Source organism: Bos indicus, chromosome 13 (genome assembly GCF_029378745.1).
Source record: "Bos indicus isolate NIAB-ARS_2022 breed Sahiwal x Tharparkar chromosome 13, NIAB-ARS_B.indTharparkar_mat_pri_1.0, whole genome shotgun sequence".
Taxonomy (NCBI): Eukaryota; Metazoa; Chordata; class Mammalia; order Artiodactyla; family Bovidae; genus Bos; species Bos indicus.
This window is the reverse complement of record NC_091772.1, coordinates 34380423-34403048: the sequence shown is the minus strand read 5'-3', so window position 1 is coordinate 34403048 and position 22626 is coordinate 34380423. Positions and strand designations below refer to the sequence as shown.

The following is a 22626-nucleotide window of genomic DNA, read 5'->3' as shown; positions in this document are numbered from 1 at the left end:
CAGGGATGAGATACCTAATTCAGGGATGCAGCTTGCACATGATGGTGGTAGGGATTATAAAACTGACAAATGTCATTTTGGAAGCTTTATAGAGCAATGTTAAGATGTGAAATACCACAAAATCTGTCCAAGTCATCTCATTTAATGTTTTAAGGTTTTTACTAGTTTTTCTCTTGACTTAAAAATCTCTCTTCTTCCATTGGGTTTTATACCTATAAAATCATACCGAAATTCACTAGCTTATTATTCTCACAACAGTATCAAATGGTCAGTAAAACGGGTTTTAGTCCCGTAGGACAGCCAAGGGAACTGAACCTGAGAGCAGCTTTGGTTGTCAGTGGGGAAGGAGAACCTTACTACACCCAAATCTGCCTCCAACCTCCAATTTCAAGTCACTGATCTTTCTCAACAAATAAAAGGCACATGGGCTTGTAGGATCAGGCTGTTCAATTAGTGAGACGATCAGATTTGGGATTGAAACCCAGATCTATCACCGACTAGACCTCTGACCTCAGATTCATTTTTTAAACATTTCTCAAGCCCAAATTCCTCCATTGTAAAATGGAGTTAAGATCCTAAAAGACACATAAAGGACATGGTGCAGAGCAGTACTCAACAGATTTAATTTCTCCTCTCTCCCCTTTCTTGTACAGGCTCCTTCAAGTCTAAGCAGACCATTCATCATCTGGTTAAACATTTGGATGATTAGTGAAAAACCTAAGTTTTATATAGTAAAAAAGTGGAGCTATTGACAACACAACAATAAATTGTCACAGGCAAACAAGGCCACAGCAGAAAGTGCTGTCACATAAGCACTATTACAAAACAGCCAAGAGAGTGGTTCTTTTTTTTTTTTTTAATCCATGATGTTGAATCCTTTTTTAAAGGAGACAGGTCACATCAAAACATCTCATTTTGAATTTATTCTCTGCCATCTAATAAACAAGGCCCACTGTTGCCAAACATAAATTATTTAAAACACACCAAAGAGATGAGAAATGTGTTCAACTAATGCAAAATTTGAGAGTTCTGAGTGTGGATACCCTGGCAGCCTTCTCGTCCCACATCAGCCCCCAGGATTACCTGGGGTGTCAGTGTCACAGGAGAACTAAAATTCTAACTCCTTTCATCTCCTATCTGCTGGCTCCCCTGGGTGAAGATGGGGTGCGGGTGCTCATGGACCAACCCCAGCAGGGGATGGGCCCAGAGAGGAGGTGGGGGGCTGCAGAAACGGGCAGGAGACGAGCACAAATTCAGAGCAAGGATAGCTGCTCCTGTCAGGAAGCAGGCATGGGTCTGCTACCAGAAAAATGAGGCAACTATCAAATTCAATGCTAAAAATATTAAAGTGCATAGCATAATTTAGACTACTGCTTCAAATTTCAATGAGATGCTGGAGAATTATGTGCCAATAAGTATGGTGTACGTGACTCTGGCTATTGGCACAATCCCGCAGAACTGGGGTTATGTTATTGCATGTGTGGGTGGTTATTAAACGCTTTATGCTTAAGCTAAAGGTCGTATTCCTCCTGCACATAACTTCAGTTACGATTATGAGTTAGACTTGGTCCATGAGCAGACAATGGTCTCCTTCCATTAAATGCAAACTGTGGGAAATTACTGTATAAGTTGCCAGGCTGTGAGAGAAAAGAGATCACACTAATGAGGGTGAAGTGGTGTAATAGGTTCATAAAACAAATCATGCCAAGCTCAAGAAAGATATCGTCAACTCCCAGACACCCAAATTAAAAATGACCCCCCATGTGACAAGACAACTGAAGCACTGTTTACCATCCTCATCTACTGTGGGGAGGGTCAGCAGAACAAGAGCCTCCTTGCCCTCAGTTCAGAGCTCATGAGAGTACCAGTGACCTAGAGCTAAATGTTTCTTATGCAAATATTGGAAACCCAAAAGCTCCTGTCATGAGGGTGTTTAATGGTGGGGGGGCGCCCTGCCAGAGCCCCTGCTCAGACTTCCTACTGCTCAGGCTGCCCAAGAAGTCCCTATTTTGCTTCCAGGACATGAGAGATATGCTTCCATATCCAGAGTCAGAGGTTCTCTACAACAGCGGTCCCTAAACTTTACAGCATCAGGGACAGGTTTGGGGGAAGACAATTTTTTGACAGAATGGGGCAGGTGGATGGTTTTTGGGTGATTAAACACATTACATTTATTTCTATTATTATTACATTGTGATATATAATGAAATAATTATACAGCTCACCAAAATGCAGAATCAGTGGGAGCCCTGAGCTTGCCTTCCTGAGCTCAGCCAATAATGGGAGTGATGCTGCTGCTGCTGCTGCTAAGTCACTTCAGTCGTGTCCGACTCTGTGTGACCCCATAGACAGCAGCCCACCAGGCTCCCCCGTCCCTGGGATTCTCCAGACAAGAACACTGGAGTGGGTTGCCGTTTCCTTCTCCAATGCATGAAAGTGAAAGTGAAAGTGAAGTCGCTCAGTCGTGTCCGACTCTTAGCAACCCCATGGACTGCAGCCTACCAGGCTCCTCTGTCCATGGGATTTTCCAGGCAAAAGTACTGGAGTGGGGTGCCATGGCCTTCTCCGATGGGAGCGATGGGAAGAAGCTATAAACACAGATGAAGCTTCACTCACTTGCCTGTGGCTGACCTTCAGCTGTCTGGCCCAGTTCCTATCAGGCTGTGGACTGGTACCAGTGGCCCATGTGTTGGGGATCCCTGCTCTACAAACAGTGTGATATGTGGTGGCTGCACCAGTACTTATGAGTTAAACAATCTTGGGAGGGCAGACTGAGAAACTTAATGACTATTTATAACTGTTTTTGTGGAAAAATGTTTTCTGCATTCCAAACAATGGAACTGGACATGAACTTTGGGACCACAGTTTATTTCTGAGGCTGGGAAATGACTGTGTCTTGCTAATTACACCACGGCCAGTTTTCCCAGGGCAAGATGGCAGCATGGTGGTCTGCCAGGGGGACAAGACGAGGATGAATGGTTGCCATGAATATGGACCATGTGTGTCTGTAAGGATGTAAGATAGAGGGGAGGATGGGAGAAAAGCCCAGGCACATTCTTAATTTGTTAAACAAATACTGAGCATCGTTAAAGGCTACGCTGAACGCTGTGCAAGACAAAACTACATTAGACAAAATGTTTGATTTTCTGGTCCTAAGATAGACACCAACACACACACACACTGACGTGGCAAGGTAAAATATGCTGAAACAATGATAAAGAAAATCCTGGGTGAAGTCAGCAGAGAGAAAGAAAGCTCATGCTTCTAGCTAGAGTGATCAGGGGAAGCTTCGTGGAGCACTCCACACCTGAGCTCAACCTTGAAGGTTTGCACAAGACTTCAACAGGCAGAGAAACCAGAAAGGGAGGAGCAGGGGACATTACAGAGAAACACTAACAAAAACAGTCCAAGTCGAGATGTAGAGGCAAGAACAACAAGGAGATTTCAGAGAACAGGAAGAAAGCTCAGCTGGCTAAAGATGGGGACATTTTAGGAGCTTGCTTGAGGGCTCTGAATGCCGGCAAAGGCATGGATTCTATCAGCAGTGAGCGAGGAGCCACTGAAGGGTTTTTAAATTATTGGAGTGGCTCTACATGCATATCTATAAGGCAGCAAAAATAGGATAGACGACAGAATGAAGACAAAGACCATGAGGAGATAATTATAATAGTTGGAATTGGTTAAGATGACACCTCAAAGCTAGGTTTTTGGATAAATAGCTATGTATTTATGGTTCCAGTGATAATTACTAAACATCTCCCTTTAATTATCAAGAACATATTCAGAAAAGCCAGACTTAGAAACTGAAAATATATTTGCTACAATGGAAAACCATTTTACAAACATTAAGTTTGGCCCATAGTTGGGAATTGATACCTAGACTTGGTACAAAATAAAGGTTGGTCATGAGGTGCTACTCTAATTTTTAAAGTAATATCTTGAATTTAAACATTATATTTTCAACAAGCACATGAGATTTAGTGAGTAATCATCTCTCCAATATCTTCCAAGACCAGTGATTCAATATACAAGGGAACTATAAGATATTCTGAACAATTGAGCCTTGAGAAATCATCAAAGGTGGTGAACTTAATTCTTCACATTTTAAATCAGTCTTAAACTGGTGCTGAGCGATGTGGGTGGACTTACATGAGTTGACTCGACTTAGCAAATGTCTTCTAAACTTCACGTTTTCAGTGCTGGCTGAGACATGGCATTCATTTTTATCTGAAAACAAATGTAATGGAAGTATGAAAGAATTGATAGGTAGCTTACAGAAGCTAATTAGATGACTGCACCTAAAGATCATAAGAGTTATATTTAGTTCTAGAAAACTGATACTTAGGTATAATTTAAGAACCTAAAATAAAAATTCAAGCTATGCTCAAAGACTTCTAAAATAGGAGGTATAACATTTTCTTCCTATGTTTTTATGTCAATCTCCTAAAAGTTCTGGAAAATAATATATTTAAGCTTGATTTACAATAGATCATTTAAAATCTAGCCACCAATCAAGCCCTACTCAGTACTATATCATGGACAGCAGGGAGAGGTGAAGTTGAGTTAAGATATAGCTCCCGTCCTCAGGAAACCCACAAACCACCAGAGACACACAAACATGAATAACTCCACATCAAGGCACACACGGTAAATGCTAAAAATGGTACAAAGTGCTACTGGATTTGGAGGGGGCAGGGGGTGTTAGTTCAGTTCAGTCGCTCAATTGTGTCCGACTCTTTGCGACCCCGTGAATCGCAGCACGCCAGGCCTCCCTGTCCATCACCAACTCCCGGAGTTCACTCAAACTTACATCCATCGAGTCGGTGATGCCATCCAGCCATCTCATCCTCTGTCGTCCCCTTCTCCTCCTGCCCCCAATCCCTCCCAGCGTCAGAGTCTTTTCCAATGAGTCAACTCTTCGCATGAGGTGGCCAAAGTACTGGAGTTTCAGCTTTAGCATCATTTCTTCCAAAGAAATCCCAGGGCTGATCTCCTTCAGAAGGGACTGGTTGGATCTCCTTGCAGTCCAAGGGACTCTCAAGAGTCTTCTCCAACACCACAGTTCAAAAGCATCAATTCTTCGGTGCTCAGCCTTCTTCACAGTCCAACTCTCACATCCATACTTACTACAGGGAACATATGTGACGGCTTTGTATTATGGACTGAACTGTGTCTTCCAATCCCTTCCCCCCTCCAATTAATGTGTTGAAGCCCCAATGCCCTAGAACCTCAGGGTGTGATTGTATTTGGAGATAAGGCCCTTTAAAAGGTGACTAAGGTGAGGCCTTTAGGGTGGGCTCTAACCCAATGTGACTGGTGTCCTATAGTAGGAAGAAGTTAGGAAACACAGAGACACACCAGGAGAAAGACCACATTTGGACACAGCAAAATGATGGGCATCTGGAAGCTAAGGAGAGGAGCCCCAGGGAAATCAAGCCTGCAGACACCGAGATCTCAGAGGCCTGGTTTCCAAGACTGAACAGACAGATTTCTGTTGTTGAAGTCACTGGTCTATAATATTTTGTTATGTAGTCCTGGCAAAGTAACATAGTCTGTAATGCTGCTGCCAAGTCGCTTTAGTCGTGTCTGACTCTGTGCGACCCCATAGACGGCAGCTCACCAGGCTCCCCTGTCCCTGGCATTCTCCGGGCAAGAACACTGGAGTGGGTTGCCATTTCCTTCTCCAATAGTCTGTAATGGTGACACTTAAATTCAGTTTTAAAAGAGATAGGACTTTTAGCAATCAGATAAAGGTAAGGTTTGGAAACAATATTCCAAGAAGAAACAAAAACTATATTTTAGGCACAGAAGCCACAATACAGTGTGTGAGCTTGGGAAAGTCAGTATGCTTCTGTAACAAGAGCATTGTTTGGTGGAGAGGATGAGAAAAGTAGGTGGGGGAGGTAGGGGGAGGGGAAAGCAGGAGGGAGAGAGGGACAGGAGACCCACAGAGCAGCAGACAAACAAGGACTGCAATGCGGGCTCCAGGTCCTACTGTGAAAGGGCTAAATACTACCTTCAGTATATGTGGTTTTATCTTGTACATAAAAAGAGCCATCAAGGGTTTTCAGTAGAAAACTCATTCAAATTTATATTCTAGAAAGATGGTTCTGCTTTTAGAGTTACTACAAGAAGACTGAAAAGGCAGTGAGACCTGTTTTGTTACTACAACAGTCAGGATAAGAAGAAACCAGGGCAACAGCAATGGAATTAAAAAATCAAAAATACAATAAAAGTGTGCTTGAAAATGAGAACCAGAATAACCACCCCATAAGGTAGGCAGGACTGAGAGCTGGACCAGTTACCACCATCCAGTCAGACAGTCACTAGTGCAGCATCCTCAGCCTCCACAGACTTTGCCTTTCAATCACAACCATGCGTTGTGTGCATCCCTTAAAGAAACTGACCACTCCAAAAGACTCACCTGACTTCTGGCATCTCACCCTAGAACTTGAAAGCCCAAACATAATCAATAAAAACCCTACACTCATTTCCTAAAGCAGCCCCCTACCTACCCCCATATCTGTGTGGTCACTCTTGCTATAGCAAGTCAATAGGGAAGTCTGCTTATCTCCAAAAAGGTTTATTTATTTGATAAGCAGGCTTTCCACAAAAAACTGATGTCTATCAATGAAGTCAAAGAAGAACAGCCAAAGAACGAAGCACCCTGTCTTGTGTTTTCAGAGCAGAAGGAGGACTAAGAATAACTTAACAGTCACTCATGATCTTAGAAAGAAATGTCAGGAGGGCAATAAAAGAAAACAAAAAAATGGAAGAATTAAAGAAAAAGGAGAAATGGAATTAACTACCAAACATTATTCTTTTAAGAGGCCTTGCATAGTTTGAATGTAAACCTGAATCTTCAATAAGAGTTACTATTTTCTTTTTAATGAGAGTAAAAGGAAGGAAAAGGGATTAATAATGAAGCGAAGTCAAGAGAAGGTAGAGTTAGCCATGTTAAGAAGAGAAATTGTTCTTTCTTCATGGTTAGAAATGTAACAAAGGATGGGTGATGGATATGGATAAAAATTATTGTGTGTAAGGGTGTAAAATTGAGGGAGTTAAGGTCAATAACAAGGCCATTTACTGTGATAGAGAGGAAGGAAGTTAGGGAGGGAAGGAGAGGTGGAGAAACAGTACATAAATGAAGACATATCTGAATTTAAGGGCTTAAAAGAAAAAAGTTAGAGAAGAGAAAGGGGCTTTCAGCATCTGAGATCTTGAAATGATTCTGACTGACAGAACTGAGCAACTTAAAGAATAATGAGTTCTGAGTATCAGAAATCCCAAAACATGAATTAGAAGAAACAGATATAATCACACAGTGTGGTGTGCAAAGGACAGTTTCAAGTGTGATGCTGACATGATTGAGGAAGTTAGAGTGGTGGCCCTCTTGGAAATCAACCAATAACAAGCCTTCGAAATGGGAGATGGCAGCATAAGACTTAGCAGAAAAGGAACTGACGCACAAGGTGGCACCTCGATCCTGAATTGACAGTGGAGAGCAAAGGAACACATCACCCTCCCTTTAAAATCTAAAGATGCTCAACATCACTCATTATCAGAGAAATGCAAATCAAAACCACTATGAGGTACCATTTCACACCAGTCAGAATGGCTGCGATCCAAAAGTCTACAAATAATAAATGCTGGAGAGGGTGTGGAGAAAAGGGAACCCTCTTACACTGCTGGTGGGAATGCAAACTAGTACAGCCACTATGGAGAACAGTGTGGAGATTCCTTAAAAAACTGGAAATAGAACTGCCTTATGATCCAGCAATCCCACTGCTGGGCATACACACTGAGGAAACCAGAAGGGAAAGAGACACGTGTACCCCAATGTTCATTGCAGCACTGTTTATAATAGCCAGGACATGGAAGCAACCTAGATGTCCATCAGCAGATGAATGGATAAGAAAGCTGTGGTACATATACACAATGGAGTATTACTCAGCCATTAAAAAGAATACATTTGAATCAGTTCTAATGAGGTGGATGAAACTGGAGCCTATTATACAGAGTGAAGTAAGCCAGAAGGAAAAACATAAATACAGTATACTAACGCATATATATGGAATTTAGAAAGATGGTAACAATAACCCGGTGTACGAGACAGCAAAAGAGACACTGATGTATAGAACAGTCTTATGGACTCTGTGGGAGAGGGAGGGTGGGAAGATTTGGGAGAATGGCAATGAAACATGTAAAATATCTTGTAGGAAACGAGTTGCCAGTCCAGGTTCGATGCACGATGCTGGATGCTTGGGGCTGGTGCACTGGGACGGCCCAGAGGGATGGTATGGGGAGGGAGGAGGGAGGAGGGTTCGGGATGGGGAACACATGTATACCTGTGGTGGATTCATTTTGATATTTGGCAAAACTAATACAATTATGTAAAGTTTAAAAATAAAATAAAATTAGAAAAAATAAATAAATAAAAAATAAAATCTATAGACTTAGAAAAATTAAAAAAAAAATTTTCTTGAGATGGTTGTGGAAACAAAAAACAAAACAAAACTGGCACTACCTACAAAAGCCAGGTTTAAATTCCTGGGGAGGAAAGGGAAGAAATCTGGGGGTAAGATCAAAGTTATAGGGACTTCCCTGGTGGTCCAATGGTTAAGATTCCATGCTTCCAATGCCAGCGGGGAGGGGCGGGGCGTGCTGAGTTCAATCCCTGGTCAGGGAACTAAGATCTCACATGCTGTGTTTCTTTGAAAATGTTAATAAAGCTGACAAACGCTTACTAAGAAAGAAAGAGAAAGCTCAAATTAATAGCATCATATTAAAAAAAAAAAAGACATATTGTTTAATCTGAGCTTTCTCTAGTTTATTTGAATTCAGTTTGCACATCTTTTTGTAGCTTTTTGAGATGGAAAATTATACCTTATGTTGAAAACATATGCATTTAAAGTTATCCAATACTATCAATAACCTCAGATATGCAGATGACACCACCCTTTTGGCAGAAAGTGAAGAGGAACTAAAAAGCCTCTTGATGAAAATGAAAGTGGAGAGTGAAAAAGTGGCTTAAAGCTCAACATTCAGAAAATGAAGATCATGGCATCTGTTCCCATCACTTCATGGGAAATAGATGGATAAACAGTGGAAACAGTGTCAGACTTTATCTTTTTGGGCTCCAAAATCACTGCAGATGGTGACCACAGCCATGAAATTAAAAGACGCTTACTCCTTGGAAGAAAAGTTATGACCAACCTAGACAGCATATTCAAAAGCAGAGATTACTTTGCCAACAAAGGTCAGTCTAGTCAAGGCTATGGTTTTTCAAGTGGTCATGTATGGATGTGAGAGTTGGACTGCGAAGAAGGCTGAGCGCCGAAGAATTGATGCTTTTGAACTGTGGTGTTGAAGAAGACTCTTGAGAGTCCCTTGGACTGCAAGGAGATCCAACCAGTCCCTTCTGAAGGAGATCAGCCCTGGGATTTCTTTGGAAGGAATGATGCTAAAGCTGAAACTCCAGTACTTTGGCCACCTCATGAGAAGAGCTGAATCATTGGAAAAGATTCTGATGATGGGAGGGATTGGGAGCAGGAGGAAAAAGGGACGGCAGAGGATGAGATGGCTGGATGGCATCACTGACTCGATGGACGTGAGTTTGAGTGAACTCTGGGAGTTGGTGATGGACAGGGAGGCCTGGTGTGCTGTGATTCATGGGGTCACAAAGAGTCGGACACAACTGAGTGACTGAACTGAACTGAATACTCCCTAGGCATTACTTTGTGTCTCACAAGTTTTGATACTGTTCAACATATTTTGACCATGGTTGTATTTCTTTGACCCTTGGATTATTTAAAAGCATACTATTTATTTCCCATGCAAATATAGGCTTTTTTATGTTTCAGTTATATATTTCTAATTTAATTCTACTGCGTAACATATACTACATGTTATCCTTTGAAATCTGTTGAGATTTGCTTTTTGGCTTAGTACATGTTCTATTTTGGTAAAAATTCCTTGCATGCTTGAAAAGAATGTGTATTCTGCAGTTGTTGGGAATAATATTCTATGAATAGCAATAGGTCAAGTTAATAACCTTGTTTAAATATTCTATCACCTTACACTTTTAACAATCATGTTAAAAATCTGCTTGTTACACTAGTGGTTGAAAGAAGGTTGCAAAATTCTGCAACTATGATTCATCTGTTCTCCTTTTTGTCCTGTCAATTTTAGCTTTATGTATTTTCAAGTTATGCTGTTAGGAACATATAAATTTAGCACTGTTCTGTCTTCCTACTGCATTGATCATTTATCATTATAGAGCATTCCATAATTCATTCTTCCATAAGGATTACTCTGTCTGATATTAACATATAAGATTTCCTTAGTCAGTATTTGTTACAGTGTACCTTTTATTTTTTTCTATATCCTTTTATGTGAAATATGTCTTATGTCTTAACTATACATTGTTGTCTTTTTTTAAAAATCTAGTCCAAAAATTTCTGGTTTTAATTGGAAGAAGAAGCCAATTTATGTAATTTAATTATACTTAAAGATACTTTCATGTTATTAATTTTCTATTCATTCCTTCTGTTCTTTTTTTGATACCCAATTTTTTAAATTATTTTATTTTACCTTTGGTAAACTTTTTGTTTAAACATCTTTGTAATATTTCTAGCAATTATCTTAGAGATTAAAAATACTTCCTTGATTTCAGATGACTTTTACCACTTCCTGGGTGAGACAAAAAAATGTTAGTTTAACTTCACTTACACCTACTAACCCTTTGTTCCACTGATTTTAAATATTTTATTTCTAATTATGTTTAAAGCCTCACAAAACATTAATATTGTTGCTTTCAATGGTCTGAAATCTTTTATATTTATTCATAGGCTTTCCTAGGCTCCTCACTTTTCCTGAGGTCCTATGGCTCATCTGGGATCACTTTTCTTCAGACTGAATAACTTCCTTTAGTATTTTTGCACTATGGTTCTACTTGTGATAAAATCTCCCACCTTTTGTCTAAAAACATTTTTTTTCTGCTTTCATTAAAAAAATATTTTTGCTGGGTACAGAGGTTCAGGTTGGCAGTATTTTTCCTTTCTGCAAGTATTTACGGATGTCATTCCTTAATGTTCTGGTTTTAATAATGTCTGTAGGACAGTCAGCCACCTTACTGCTGTTCCTTTGAAGGTAGTGGAGCTTACTTCGATTGTTTCAAGATTTTTTCTTTATAGCTGGTTTTCACAAGTCTCACCAAGTTGTACCTAGGTGTGATTTTCTTCATATTAATCTTGCTTGGGGTTCACTAAGTTTCCTGTGCTCCTTGAATTTGTGGATTGCTATCTTTAATCAGTTTGGAAAACCTCTGGTCATTATTTTCTCAAATATTGCTTTTCTCATTCTCTCCTCTGGGGACTCCAACCACATGAACGTTAGATGAAGTGACTTGATCTTATGTCTCCTAAGCTGTTTTGTTCTTTCCATTCTTTTTCCTTTCTGAGATTGTACATTTTCCCACTGAACTGTCCTTTAGTTCACTAGTTCTAGTTATTTATTTTTTGTTGTGCCTACTTTGCTCTTAAACTCAAATCTTAATTTCAGATGTCATATTTTTCAGCCCTAGGATATCCATTTGATTATTTTTTTAAATATTTCCACCTTTCTATTAATATTGTTCATCTTTTCATCCATTTTTCTAACTGCTTCATTTCCTTTAGCACATTTACAACAACTATAAAATATTTGTTTGGTAACTTCTAGATCTGTATCACTGGCAGATCTGCTTCTATTTATCTTCTTTGAACATATATATATTTTTTTACTTTTTACATGTCATATAACATTTTACTGTATTCTCAATATTTTGAATGTAATAGCCATAAAACTGTGGCTGACATTATTTTCTCCCAGTGAGGGTCCATCCTTCCCTCTATTAGACTGGTAGGGTAAGGAGCTGTTCACGTCCATCTAATTATTTTACTTCTGGTGTAAAACATCTCAAAGGTGAAATTAATTGTGCTTATTGCAGCTGCACCCTAACCCTACCACAAAGAGACTGTCTCCTAAGCACTGCAAGACTGCAGAAGACATCACTGCATATTTCCAGCTCAACTTGCCAACCTCCCATCCTGTCTCAAGGCTCAGTAAACAACCTATGGGGAAAACCAGCTGTGTGTCTGAAGACTCCCCAGGTTCCAGTTCAATATGTCAGACTATGTGATAACCAAAACTTCCACGGTTTCTCTTTTCCCTCATAGAGTCTCACTTATACAGCAATCTTGATCCTTAGCCAGTGTTCATTTTGAGCACACACACTCAGGAAAGAGGATTTCTAACAGTCTCATCTCATAGGTGCTCTTCCACTTTTGTTACTTCAGTTCATTCAGTATTCTTTTCATTCATAAGCTCTTCAAAAATATGACTGTGCTTGAGTGACAGAAATATTTTGAAACTCCTCCCATTGAGAAGTGGGTACACATGTACTTTCCAAGTTTTGAATCTGAATGGCCTCTTTGACCAATAAAATATGGTGGCTATGACAAGACACCAGTTTTTGGGTCTAGAACTTAAGAGACATGGACAATTTTAACCTCTTATATCTAGGAATATATGGAAGGCACTGAACTGCCACTAAAGAGAGCCAACTAATCTTATCGATTAAAAAGCTTTTGTTTTCACCAATTTTTCTCCATCATTTGTCTGTTTTATAATATTCTATTTTATTGATTTCTATTTCTTGTTTTCTACCTTCAACTTACTTTGGGTTCATTTTAATTTTCCAGCTTCCAAAAGTGAAAGCTTAGATAACTGGTTTTAGACTTTTCTTCTTTTTTAATATCTGTATCTTAAAGCTATACATTTTCCTCTAATCACAGCTTTTGCTGCATAAATATTGTTCCCATGTGTTTTCATTTTTCATTGAGTTAAAAATATTTTCTACTTTTTCTTGTAATTTCATGGAACCATGCTTTATTTAAAAGTGTGCTATTTAATCTCTAAATATTTGGGGAAGGAATTCTAGATATTCTATTGCTATTCATTTCTAATACAATTTAGAAACAGTGAAAGAACATGTCCTGCATAGTTTTAATCTTTTAAAATATATTGAGACTTGTTTTATGATCTAACATATGACCTACCTTGATGAAAATTTCATGTGTTCTTGAAAAGAATGTGTATTCTTCTATTGTTGAGTGCAAGATTCTATAAATGTCAATTAACTCCAACTGGTTAACAGTGTTGTTCCAGATTTCTTTTTTATTAATATTTTGCCTACTTATAAATCAAATGCTGAGAGAGAAGTGTTTGAGACTAACTACAACTGTAGTTTTGCCTATTTATCCTTTATGTTCAAGGGTAACAAGGCAGTATATGTCACTGTGCTTATTTAACATATATGCAGAGTTCATCATGCAAAACACCAAGCTGGATGAAGCACAAGCTGGAATTAAGACTGCCAGGAGAAATATTAATAACCTCAGATATGCAGATGACACCATCCTTATGGCAGAAAGTGAAAAGGAATTAAAGAGACTCTTGATGAAGGTGAAAGAGGAGAGTGAAAAAAGCTGGCTAAAAACTCAACACTCAAAAAATGGCTCTGTACCAGTCTAGCGAGATGGGATGGGGAGGGAGATAGGAGAGAGGTTCAAAAGGGAGGGGATATATGTACACCTATGACTGACTCATGTTGAAGTTTGACAGAAAACAACAAAATTCTGTAAAGCAATTATCCTTCAACAAAAAATAAATACATTTTTAAAAACTGGAAAAAAAAAAAAATGAAGACCATGGGCATCCCTCCGGTCCCATCACTTCATGGCAAACAGATGGAGAAAAATTGGCAGATTTTATTTTCTTGGGCTCCAAAATCACTTTGGATGGTGACTGCAGCCATGAAATTAAAAGATGCTTGCTTCTTAGAAGAAAAGCTATGACAAATCTAGGCAATGTATTCAAAAGCAGAGACATTTCTTTGCTGACAAAGATCCGTAGAGTCAAAGCTATGGTTTTTCCCGTAGTCACATATGGATGTGAGAACTGGACCACAGAGACGGCTGAGCACTTAAAAAAAGATGCCTTCGAATAGTGGTACAGCAGAAGACTTTTGAGAGTCCCTTGGAGAGCAAGGAGATCAAACCAGTCAATCCTAAAGGAAATCAACCTGAATATTCACTGGAAGGACTAATGCTGAAGCTGAAGCTCCAACACTTTGGCCACCTGATGCAAAGAGCCAACTCATCAGATAACACCCTGATGCTGGGAAAGACTGAAGGCAGCAGAAGGGGATGACAGAGGATGAGATGGTTGGATGGTATCACTAACTCAAAGGACATGAGTTTGAGCAAACTCCGGGAGATGGTGAAGGACAGGGAAGCCTGGTGTGCTGCAGTCCATGGGGTTGCAAAGAGTCAGACATGACTGAGCGGCTGAACAACAACATCCTTTATGTTCTGTAAATTTTTATTTCAAGTATTTTGAAGCTCTGTTAATGGACTCATAGATATTTAGGATTGTTATTTTTTTTGATAAATTGATTCATCATTATGAAATATGTCTCAATATTGCTAGTAATAGTCTCTGTTCTGAAGCCTATGTTGTTGTAATTAATATAGCCAATCCAGTTTTCTTAGTGATTAGTGTTTGCATGGTATATCTTCTTCAATTCTTTTACTCATAACTTGTGTTCATATTTGAATAGGATTTCTTGTGAACAGTATGTAGTTAGGGCTTGCTTTTTTATCTAGCCTGATGATCTGTCTTCAGAGCATTTAAATCATTTATACGTAATGTAACTATTTATATGGCTGAATCTGAAATAATAATCTAGCTATTTTCTAATCTATTCTTTGTTTCCTTTTCACATTTTTTCTTGCCTTATCTGTGACTGAATATTTTTTAGTATTTTACTTTATCTTCCCTGTTGGCTTATTAGATGTACCTGTTTCTTTTGCAGTTTTATTGCTCTGGTGTTTAAACTACAGAGCTTTAACTTACCACAACCTAAGTTTTAATAATATTTTGGACTTCCCTGGTGACTCAGACAATTTTATCACTTCAGAAATAAGAATTTTACAACAGAAGATATCTATTCCTTTCTTCCTGTCTTTTGTGCTACTGTTACCATCATTTAACTATAGTAAGACTGTCATCCTGGAGAAGGTAGGTGTAAGCACTCTGACTGACAGCCTCAGCCAAAATTAGCTTTTGAATGATTCTTATCAAAGTACCAGAAATGTAAATATGAAGCTGTCTTAGAGACTTGCAACCAGCTCATCCTTCAGCTGAATGCCACCAACTAACCTCAGCTGATGCTACATGGAGAAGAATAACCACCAGCTGAGCCTGCCCTTTGCACTGACTTACAGACTGTGAAGTACAACAAAATGACTGTTTTTCTAAGACTGTAAGTTTTTAGGTAATTTGTAACAGAATTAGATAACCATAACAGATACTGGCACATGGAAGTGGGGGCTCTGTAATAAAAATCTTAAAATACTGACATTGGCTTTGGGACCAAGTGGTGAGCAGAAACAGGGAGGTCCTTAAAAACACTGTTAATGAAAGCCTGAAGGACATTAGTGAAAATGTTAACAGATGGAGAAATGACAAGCCCTCTTACATGGTGGTGGAAATTGTGCAACACTATTCCTTGCATAAAAAAGAAAAGAGAAAACGTGCCCAATAAAGTGGTAGATTTGGCTAAGGAGATTGCCAGGCAGAAGGTCAAAGTATTAGTCTCTTTTAGCCTAGTATAATACGGGATTCAAAGAGAAAGGTAAGTTAACAAAAGAACTGTTCCATTTTCAAGCAGAATTTAGAGCTAACAAAAGAACCATTTCACTTTCAGGAATTTAAGGAGCCAGGACTTGCTCTTTTCTAAAACAAAACATTTCCTCGTCCCCATTCTGCCCAGACAGAAAACTAAGATATAGCTTCAAAGTAAAAAGTCAAGTTTAGGGCTGTCAGTAAAGCATGGTTTTGGGACAAAACTTTCTAGAATGTGACTGTAAAATACCATGATTACATGTTATATCTAATTCAGTTCTAAGAATCTTAAGAGTGTGTGCCTCATAAGACTATCTTTTTTAGATAAAAAACCTATAGGAATTTTGAGGGTGTCCCTTTTGGACTCTCTTTCAAACAGAAAAGCTTCACAGAATCTTATGGGTATCATCTTATAATGCCTTTACTCACAGTCTGAAGTAGAAAAAAATATATCTCAAAACAAATGTGAATGTGGCTTCTGTCTAACAGAGTGGACTATAATTTGATACACAGGAATTTCACAAAGTTTTTAAAAGAATTATGTCATATAGGGCTGACAGGAGCAGAAAGAGAAAAAAACTGAAAAGATGCTTCTGAACTCTCAAATTTCTGCCAGCAGGAAGCAAGGCTGGCAAGACTATCCAGTTGTAAACATGAACCATTTTTTATATAAAATGATGGATGACTCAGAGTTGCTAGGGTGAAGTCAGGAGCCATGGATAATCATTTCCAGGGAGTAAAAATAATGTTAGTAAAGAAATGACAGCATTAGGATTTCAAAATTACTATGAACCAGTGAAAGCTATGCACCTCTTGCTTCCTGATTCTGAATGGAAATGCTTATTGCAGTGATTCTATGCCTGCCTCTCTAATATATGCCGAATAAATAACTTGTCTCTTGAGGCAACTACACCAGGCGAGCTTTCTGCACGTTTGGACCTGACTTAAATGACAAGGTCCTGGACCTGAAGCTTGAGAATAAAGCCATAGACGGATGACAACTTCGGATTCTCAGAAGGGGCTGAGTACATTTAGAATATAGGAGGAATGTAAATCATCTGTGGCCAGAGGGTGAACTGTAGCACAGTAGGATGGCCACACATTCTCTGATACCTCTTCCACTGAAAGGCCACTCTATGTCCCATCTCACTGAAACTGGGGGGCTCTGGCACTGCTTTGACCAACACAATATGGTAGAAGTGATGTGGGGCCAGTTTCCAGTTTTAGACCTTCCTCTATAGCATCATCCTTCCCATCTCTTGGAAAATTCTCTCTAGGAGTCCTAAATCACAACAGGACAAGTCTGACTCCCTTGAGACTCTGCTAAAAAGGTCATATAGACACATCTTCTACCTTTGTCCACACACCATATACGTGCGTAAAGATATCCTAGATCCTCCAGAGCATCTAATCCATCTACCAAATGAATACCATCCAGTGATCTTAGTCAGTGCAATGTGGAATAGAAAAATTACCCAACTGAGACTTGTCTGAACTCCCAACCCACAGAACCATGAGCTATCCAGAACAAACCACTCAGTGTTGAGGCAATTAATTATGTAATAACAGATCACTAAAATAATGTTATTTTGTAATTTACCTAGGCTATTGCAGGACTCACAATGTCCTGTGTCTAGCCTCTACTACCAAACTGGAAAAGGAAGCCTAGACCCAGGTCTTACTCAGAAGTAATTTGCAAAGTTCATTATAAGGTAAAATTATTTGTTAGAGATAAAAAGGCCAATATTCTCAGAGATACTATAAAACAATTTTCCAAACATGACAAACTTCAACCAAGTTGCTGCAATGAAAACCAACCATTTTCATCTTACTAAATAAGCTACTGTTTGTATATAATTAAGCTAAAACATGCACACACAGGTTGTCCTTTAGTTCATTTAACAAATGCTTATTTAGACTCTTACTCGTGATTAAAACACAACGAGAATTACAAATATAAAATTAACACCATTTGTAGTAGTCTCAAGCAGTGATTTAAAAAGAGAACATAAAGAAATACTGCTGTGTTAACATAAATTACGAAGTCCAGACCAGGTAGTAGCCGTTACTAAGGGGATAACATATATGTATAACGCACACGTGTATGTGTATGTGCATGTTGACATTCCTATCTTTGTAAACGGGAGAGTGCCTGGTGCCAGTGTGTGCATATATGCGTGTGTGCTCAGTCTCTGTGCAACCCCACAGACTGTAGCCCATCAGGCTCCTCTGTTCATGGGATTCTCCAGGTAAGAATACTGGAATGAGCTGCCATGCCTTTCTCCAGGGTGTCTTCTTGACCCAGGGACTGAACCTGCATCTCCTGCATCTAATGCACTGAAAGAGGACTCACCTGATTCTCATTCAGGGCTCTCGGCCCATATCCATTCTGATGGCCTTACGCTGACTGGTGTAAAGCACCTATCTGTGGAGAAGCCTAGATTCGAGGTGGTAGGACCAAGGTCGTACACATCTTTGCAGAACACATGGTACCAGGCACGATGCTGTGTACGTCATCATTCTCTAAGTATCTCTAAGTATTTGTCCACTGATTAACATTACTATTCAGTGCTCTAGGACGGTCCTAAGGAATAACTATTTGGGAGAAAATATAAGCATTCTTCCATCATTACAATAATAAATGGGCTTACTGGTTTTAGGAAATATTAACAGCCTATAATTTAAGTAATTTGTGACTAAATGTCATTTTTCTCTATGACTGAGCAGTGCCACAGTTAGCCAGCCAGGTGGAAAGCACTTAGGGACTTGGACACAGACTGTTGTGAGGAATTAACTGTCTAATAACAAAAAACTCTGAACAGGATCTATCATTAGAGACGAATTGGAAAAGTGAGAGTTAAACTATTAGACACGTGCTTAATGACACACATACAGACCAATTTAGAATCTACACAAGTAATGTCTACTTCACATGTATTCAAACAAACCTCTACTGAAAGCCGTCCGTGTGACAGGCTACCTCAGGCTCTGGGAAACTGAAGGGAGAATGAGAGACAACAACGAGTCACATTGGCTTTCTAAGGCAGATCCAAACGAAATCAATCTAAAAGTTCCTCTACCTGCCTCCATGGGAAGCCATGGATAAGGTGCATAAAAAGTATTTTATCTCACTACCTGAAGCCATGTAAACAGTCTACTTGGCCTAAACACTGGCAAACTTTAATTATCCTAGAAACCCCTTCCAAGAGACAATGTTTCATTTCTGTCCATCCCTGAATCCTTAGGTTCCCGAGTTGGACGGTGGGAACACGGCAATGTGCTCCAAGCAACAGGAGCAGACTTACCCTGAGCTGTGTTAGAGGGAAGCTCCTCACGGATGAGGCCAGGGCTGGAATAGGTACTGTGTCCCTATCCATCAGTAGCTGCTGACACATACAGTGCTTCACAGGAACATGTCATTTGCTCCCAAAACTTTAGGGGGAAAGGGAAAAATAGAAAACCTTTTGCCAACCACAAAAATATACATTTTAAAAGTTGTGGAACAAAAATGAGCTGCTATATACTTTAAAAACCAGACAAAAAGTAGAAAATAAATACCACCCTATGCTCAGCTACTACGTCCTGAATTGAAGCAGAAATGTTGCCATTTCAGCTAAGTGGCTTTACATGACATAACTAAAAACACTCTACCGATCACGTAAGCTAAAAGTAAGATGGTGGCATCAAAATTTACCTTTTTCCAATCAGAACCCACTTTTCAAATGTGCTTTTAGAAGGAAAAAGGTAATCTCCGCTAGATCCATAGGGCTTTGGTTTACCTAGAAATTCACCAGTCCAGGAATCAGAAGATTTTTAAATCTAATATGACAACAGATTTGGTTGTTGGCTGCTAATGTGAATTTTAAAACTAATCCGTTAGTGCTCTGTTCTTGTTTTAAATCAAAGGCATTTCTTCTGGGCTGCAAATTAATGAGAACAGCTAGCCTATCGCATGGACCAAGAAGGGGTTTCTAATCTTTAGAAGCAGGAGGTCCCCCTACATACATGATCACCTGGGACAAACTTGGCTAGCACAAACTGGTGAGAAGGTTATAGGAGCCTGGGAATGTTTAACATCAAGAGAGGAATTACAGCTCAGTAAGATCAGAGGGAATTACACAGGAAATGTGAACAGTAACCCTTTCATATCTCCGTGCCCGCTCCCACTGCCTGTGTGATAAATGAGGTCCTGCAGCCACCCAGCTATGTGAATACACAAGCCAACTACAGAGGGGGCCTGGGAAAAAGCCATTGTATACACACACACACAAACAGCACAGCATAAATTTATGATGACATGATAAAATCATGTCCCTCCAGAAAAAAAGCCTTTAGCCTTTCTAACTGCCACATATGCACTCCATCACTGCCTTATCCAACAAGGGCCCTAAGTAAAAGTCCCAAAGAAACTTGAAGAATCAGGCGGGGGTGGGGAGGATGGAAGATTTGGCAGACTCTTCACAAGTAGAGAAACGTGGCTCCTCTGAAGCTGACCAAACAAACAGGTCTCCACCCTGGCTTATGTTTAAACATCTTGTTCCTAGTCAGTCTGTAGGGAAAACATTCTTTCCACAATAAATAATATGCAATCAAATCGGAAAATTCTTACCCCATCCTTTATCTACTCTCTGTAGAAGTTTCTTCTGTATTGTAAGCCAGAAGCTTAGAGAATTCAACTGATTGCAAACTATTTTTTTAAAGAGTTGCTTAGGTATAGTCAAGGCACATTAAAATATTTCTAGTTGCTAATTATGGAAAAGCAAGTGTGACTTGCAGATTCTGGACTCCTTCAGAGACCCCCCTGGTTAGGATCTCAAGAAGCAAAGCTACTCTAGCCACAACTGCCTCTGAGAAAGGAGGAAATGTTCAGCTTCTATAAATAGGTGAGTCTGAAGGAGATTCATTAAAAAATAAAACAACAACAAACAACTAAAAAACCCCATGGCGCTCAAGACAGTAAGAATACATAGGGGGAGTAAGATAAAATGAAGGGGAAAATATCTTCAGTGGTCTAAGTCTAAAGTATGGAATGGAATTTTACAGGTTACCCTGAAATAAGATTTCACTTTTTCCATTGGTATAACCAGGTTAGGGACGGTCTACCACAAAGAGTAGGTCAAGAAACCAATGAAAGTGAATACAGAGATGACAAAGCAAATCACCAATGAAAATTAAAAGGCTTGGGTTTTTGGAACTATCCAGAAGAGGGAACAGTAAAACCAGAGAATTTTTTTTTTCAGCAGTGTGCCTCCTCCAAAGTACACATATCTTCCTCAAGCAGCAAACTATACCAGTAGTGATCCTGTATGGTGACTGGTGGGCTTTCCTGATGGCTCAGTGGTAAAGAATCTGCCTGCTAATGCAGGAGATGTGGGTTCCATTCCTGGGTGGGAAGATCCCCTGCAGAAGTAAATGTCAACCTGCTCCAATCTTCTCACCTAAAAATCCCATGGACTGGCAGGCTGCAGTCAAAAGGGTCACTCAAAAGAGTCAGACACACACACACACAGGGTGAGTGGCAGGTCACACACACACGCAGGACACCCACACAGGACACACACACACACAGTGAATGGCAGGTCACCCAAAGAGCAACTGAGATTTTCACAGCTTCTAAGCAAGGATCAGTTCTCATCACAGACTAGACCAAATGGAAAATCAATGGCGCTCTCTCCTTATCCAGAATTGAGAGCTGACTTGGAAGGTCTCTTCATCATTTTAACCCCATGTCTCCTTCTGACAAACATAAAAAAACCTCATGCCCTCTTTGAATGATGAGATTTGAGGATAATTTAAGTGCTGCAACCAAAAAGAAGACACAGCAAGGTAATTTCTGATGGTTTTTTCAAACCATGTTCTACTGCAACAGAATTTATTAACAAATACTTTCCTATATAGACAGATACTAATTAACACCTGTTTACTTTTCAAGACAAAAAGGCCAAAATGTTTACAAACACTATGTATTAATTACAATGAAAAGATATTTCTTGGGACACTGGGTATGTCTCTTCCATGAGTTACTGCAGATGATCTTTTCAGTTCTTACACTAGGCCTGAAGAAATGCTGGCTGTACTTCAATGTTTGTTTAGGCCTTCCCTGGTAGCTCAGACGGTAAAGAATCTGCCTGCAGTGCAGGAGATTTGGGTTCGATCCCTGGGTCAGGAAGATCCCCTGGGGAAGGGAATGGCTACCCACTTCAGTATTCTTGCCTGGAGAATCCCATGGGCAGAGAAGCCTGGTGGGCTACAGTCCACGGGGTTGCAAAGAATCAGACACGACTAAATAACTAACACTTTCACGTTCAGCAATAGGGCCCCAGCTCCTACCCTGAAGATTACAGAGCTCTGATACAGTGTTCTCTTCCATGGAATAAAGGACAGAGGAAAGCAGTTACATTCTTAGGACAGAGGCAACAGTGAAAAAGGCAAACTGCAGACGACCTCGACAACAGTTCAGATGACAAAATGACAGAAGCATCACCCGATATTTGCACATTCACACAACGCTTCACAATGTATAAGACACTCCATGTAATTTCACCTCAACTTTACTAAGTGGATATTAAGAAGAAGAGGGCAGCAGAGGATGAGATGGCTGGATAGCATTACTGATTCAATGGACATGAACTTGGGCAAACTCTGGGAGATAGTGAGGGACACAGAGGCCTGGCGTGTTGCAGCCCATGGGGTCACAAAGAGTCGACACGACTTAGCAACTGAACAACACAAATGGATATTATTATCATTTCACTGAATATTACTAAGTGGCCTTTTCAAGTTTTCCCAGCTAGCTGAGCAGCAGAGCTGAGATCTAAACCTTCTGACAGCTGTCCCACATAGTAAAGATCTTTATTTTGTCAAGAAATCTTGAAAATATCTTTATCCAAATTCTAA

General features: G+C 39.7%; 1 protein-coding gene across 16 annotated transcripts in view; it reads right to left on the bottom strand.

The window, feature by feature from the left end:
* Positions 1 to 22626, bottom strand: part of ZNF438 (zinc finger protein 438) — a 216643-nt gene that overhangs the window by 101950 nt on the left and 92067 nt on the right. For 6 of the 16 annotated variants that reach the window (XM_070800926.1, XM_019973151.2, XM_070800931.1 and 3 more), the window contains one exon: positions 4150 to 4227. The exons of 2 other annotated variants lie outside the window; for them this stretch is intronic. In XM_070800926.1, the coding sequence (XP_070657027.1) occupies positions 4150 to 4151 (2 nt within the window). In that variant the 5' untranslated portion in view covers positions 4152 to 4227. Of the gene's footprint in view, positions 1 to 4149; positions 4228 to 4810; positions 5638 to 18677; positions 18726 to 19034; positions 19162 to 22626 lie in introns of those variants that run through there. 8 more of the 16 variants (XM_070800929.1, XM_019973153.2, XM_070800933.1 and 5 more) reach the window with 4 other exon arrangements.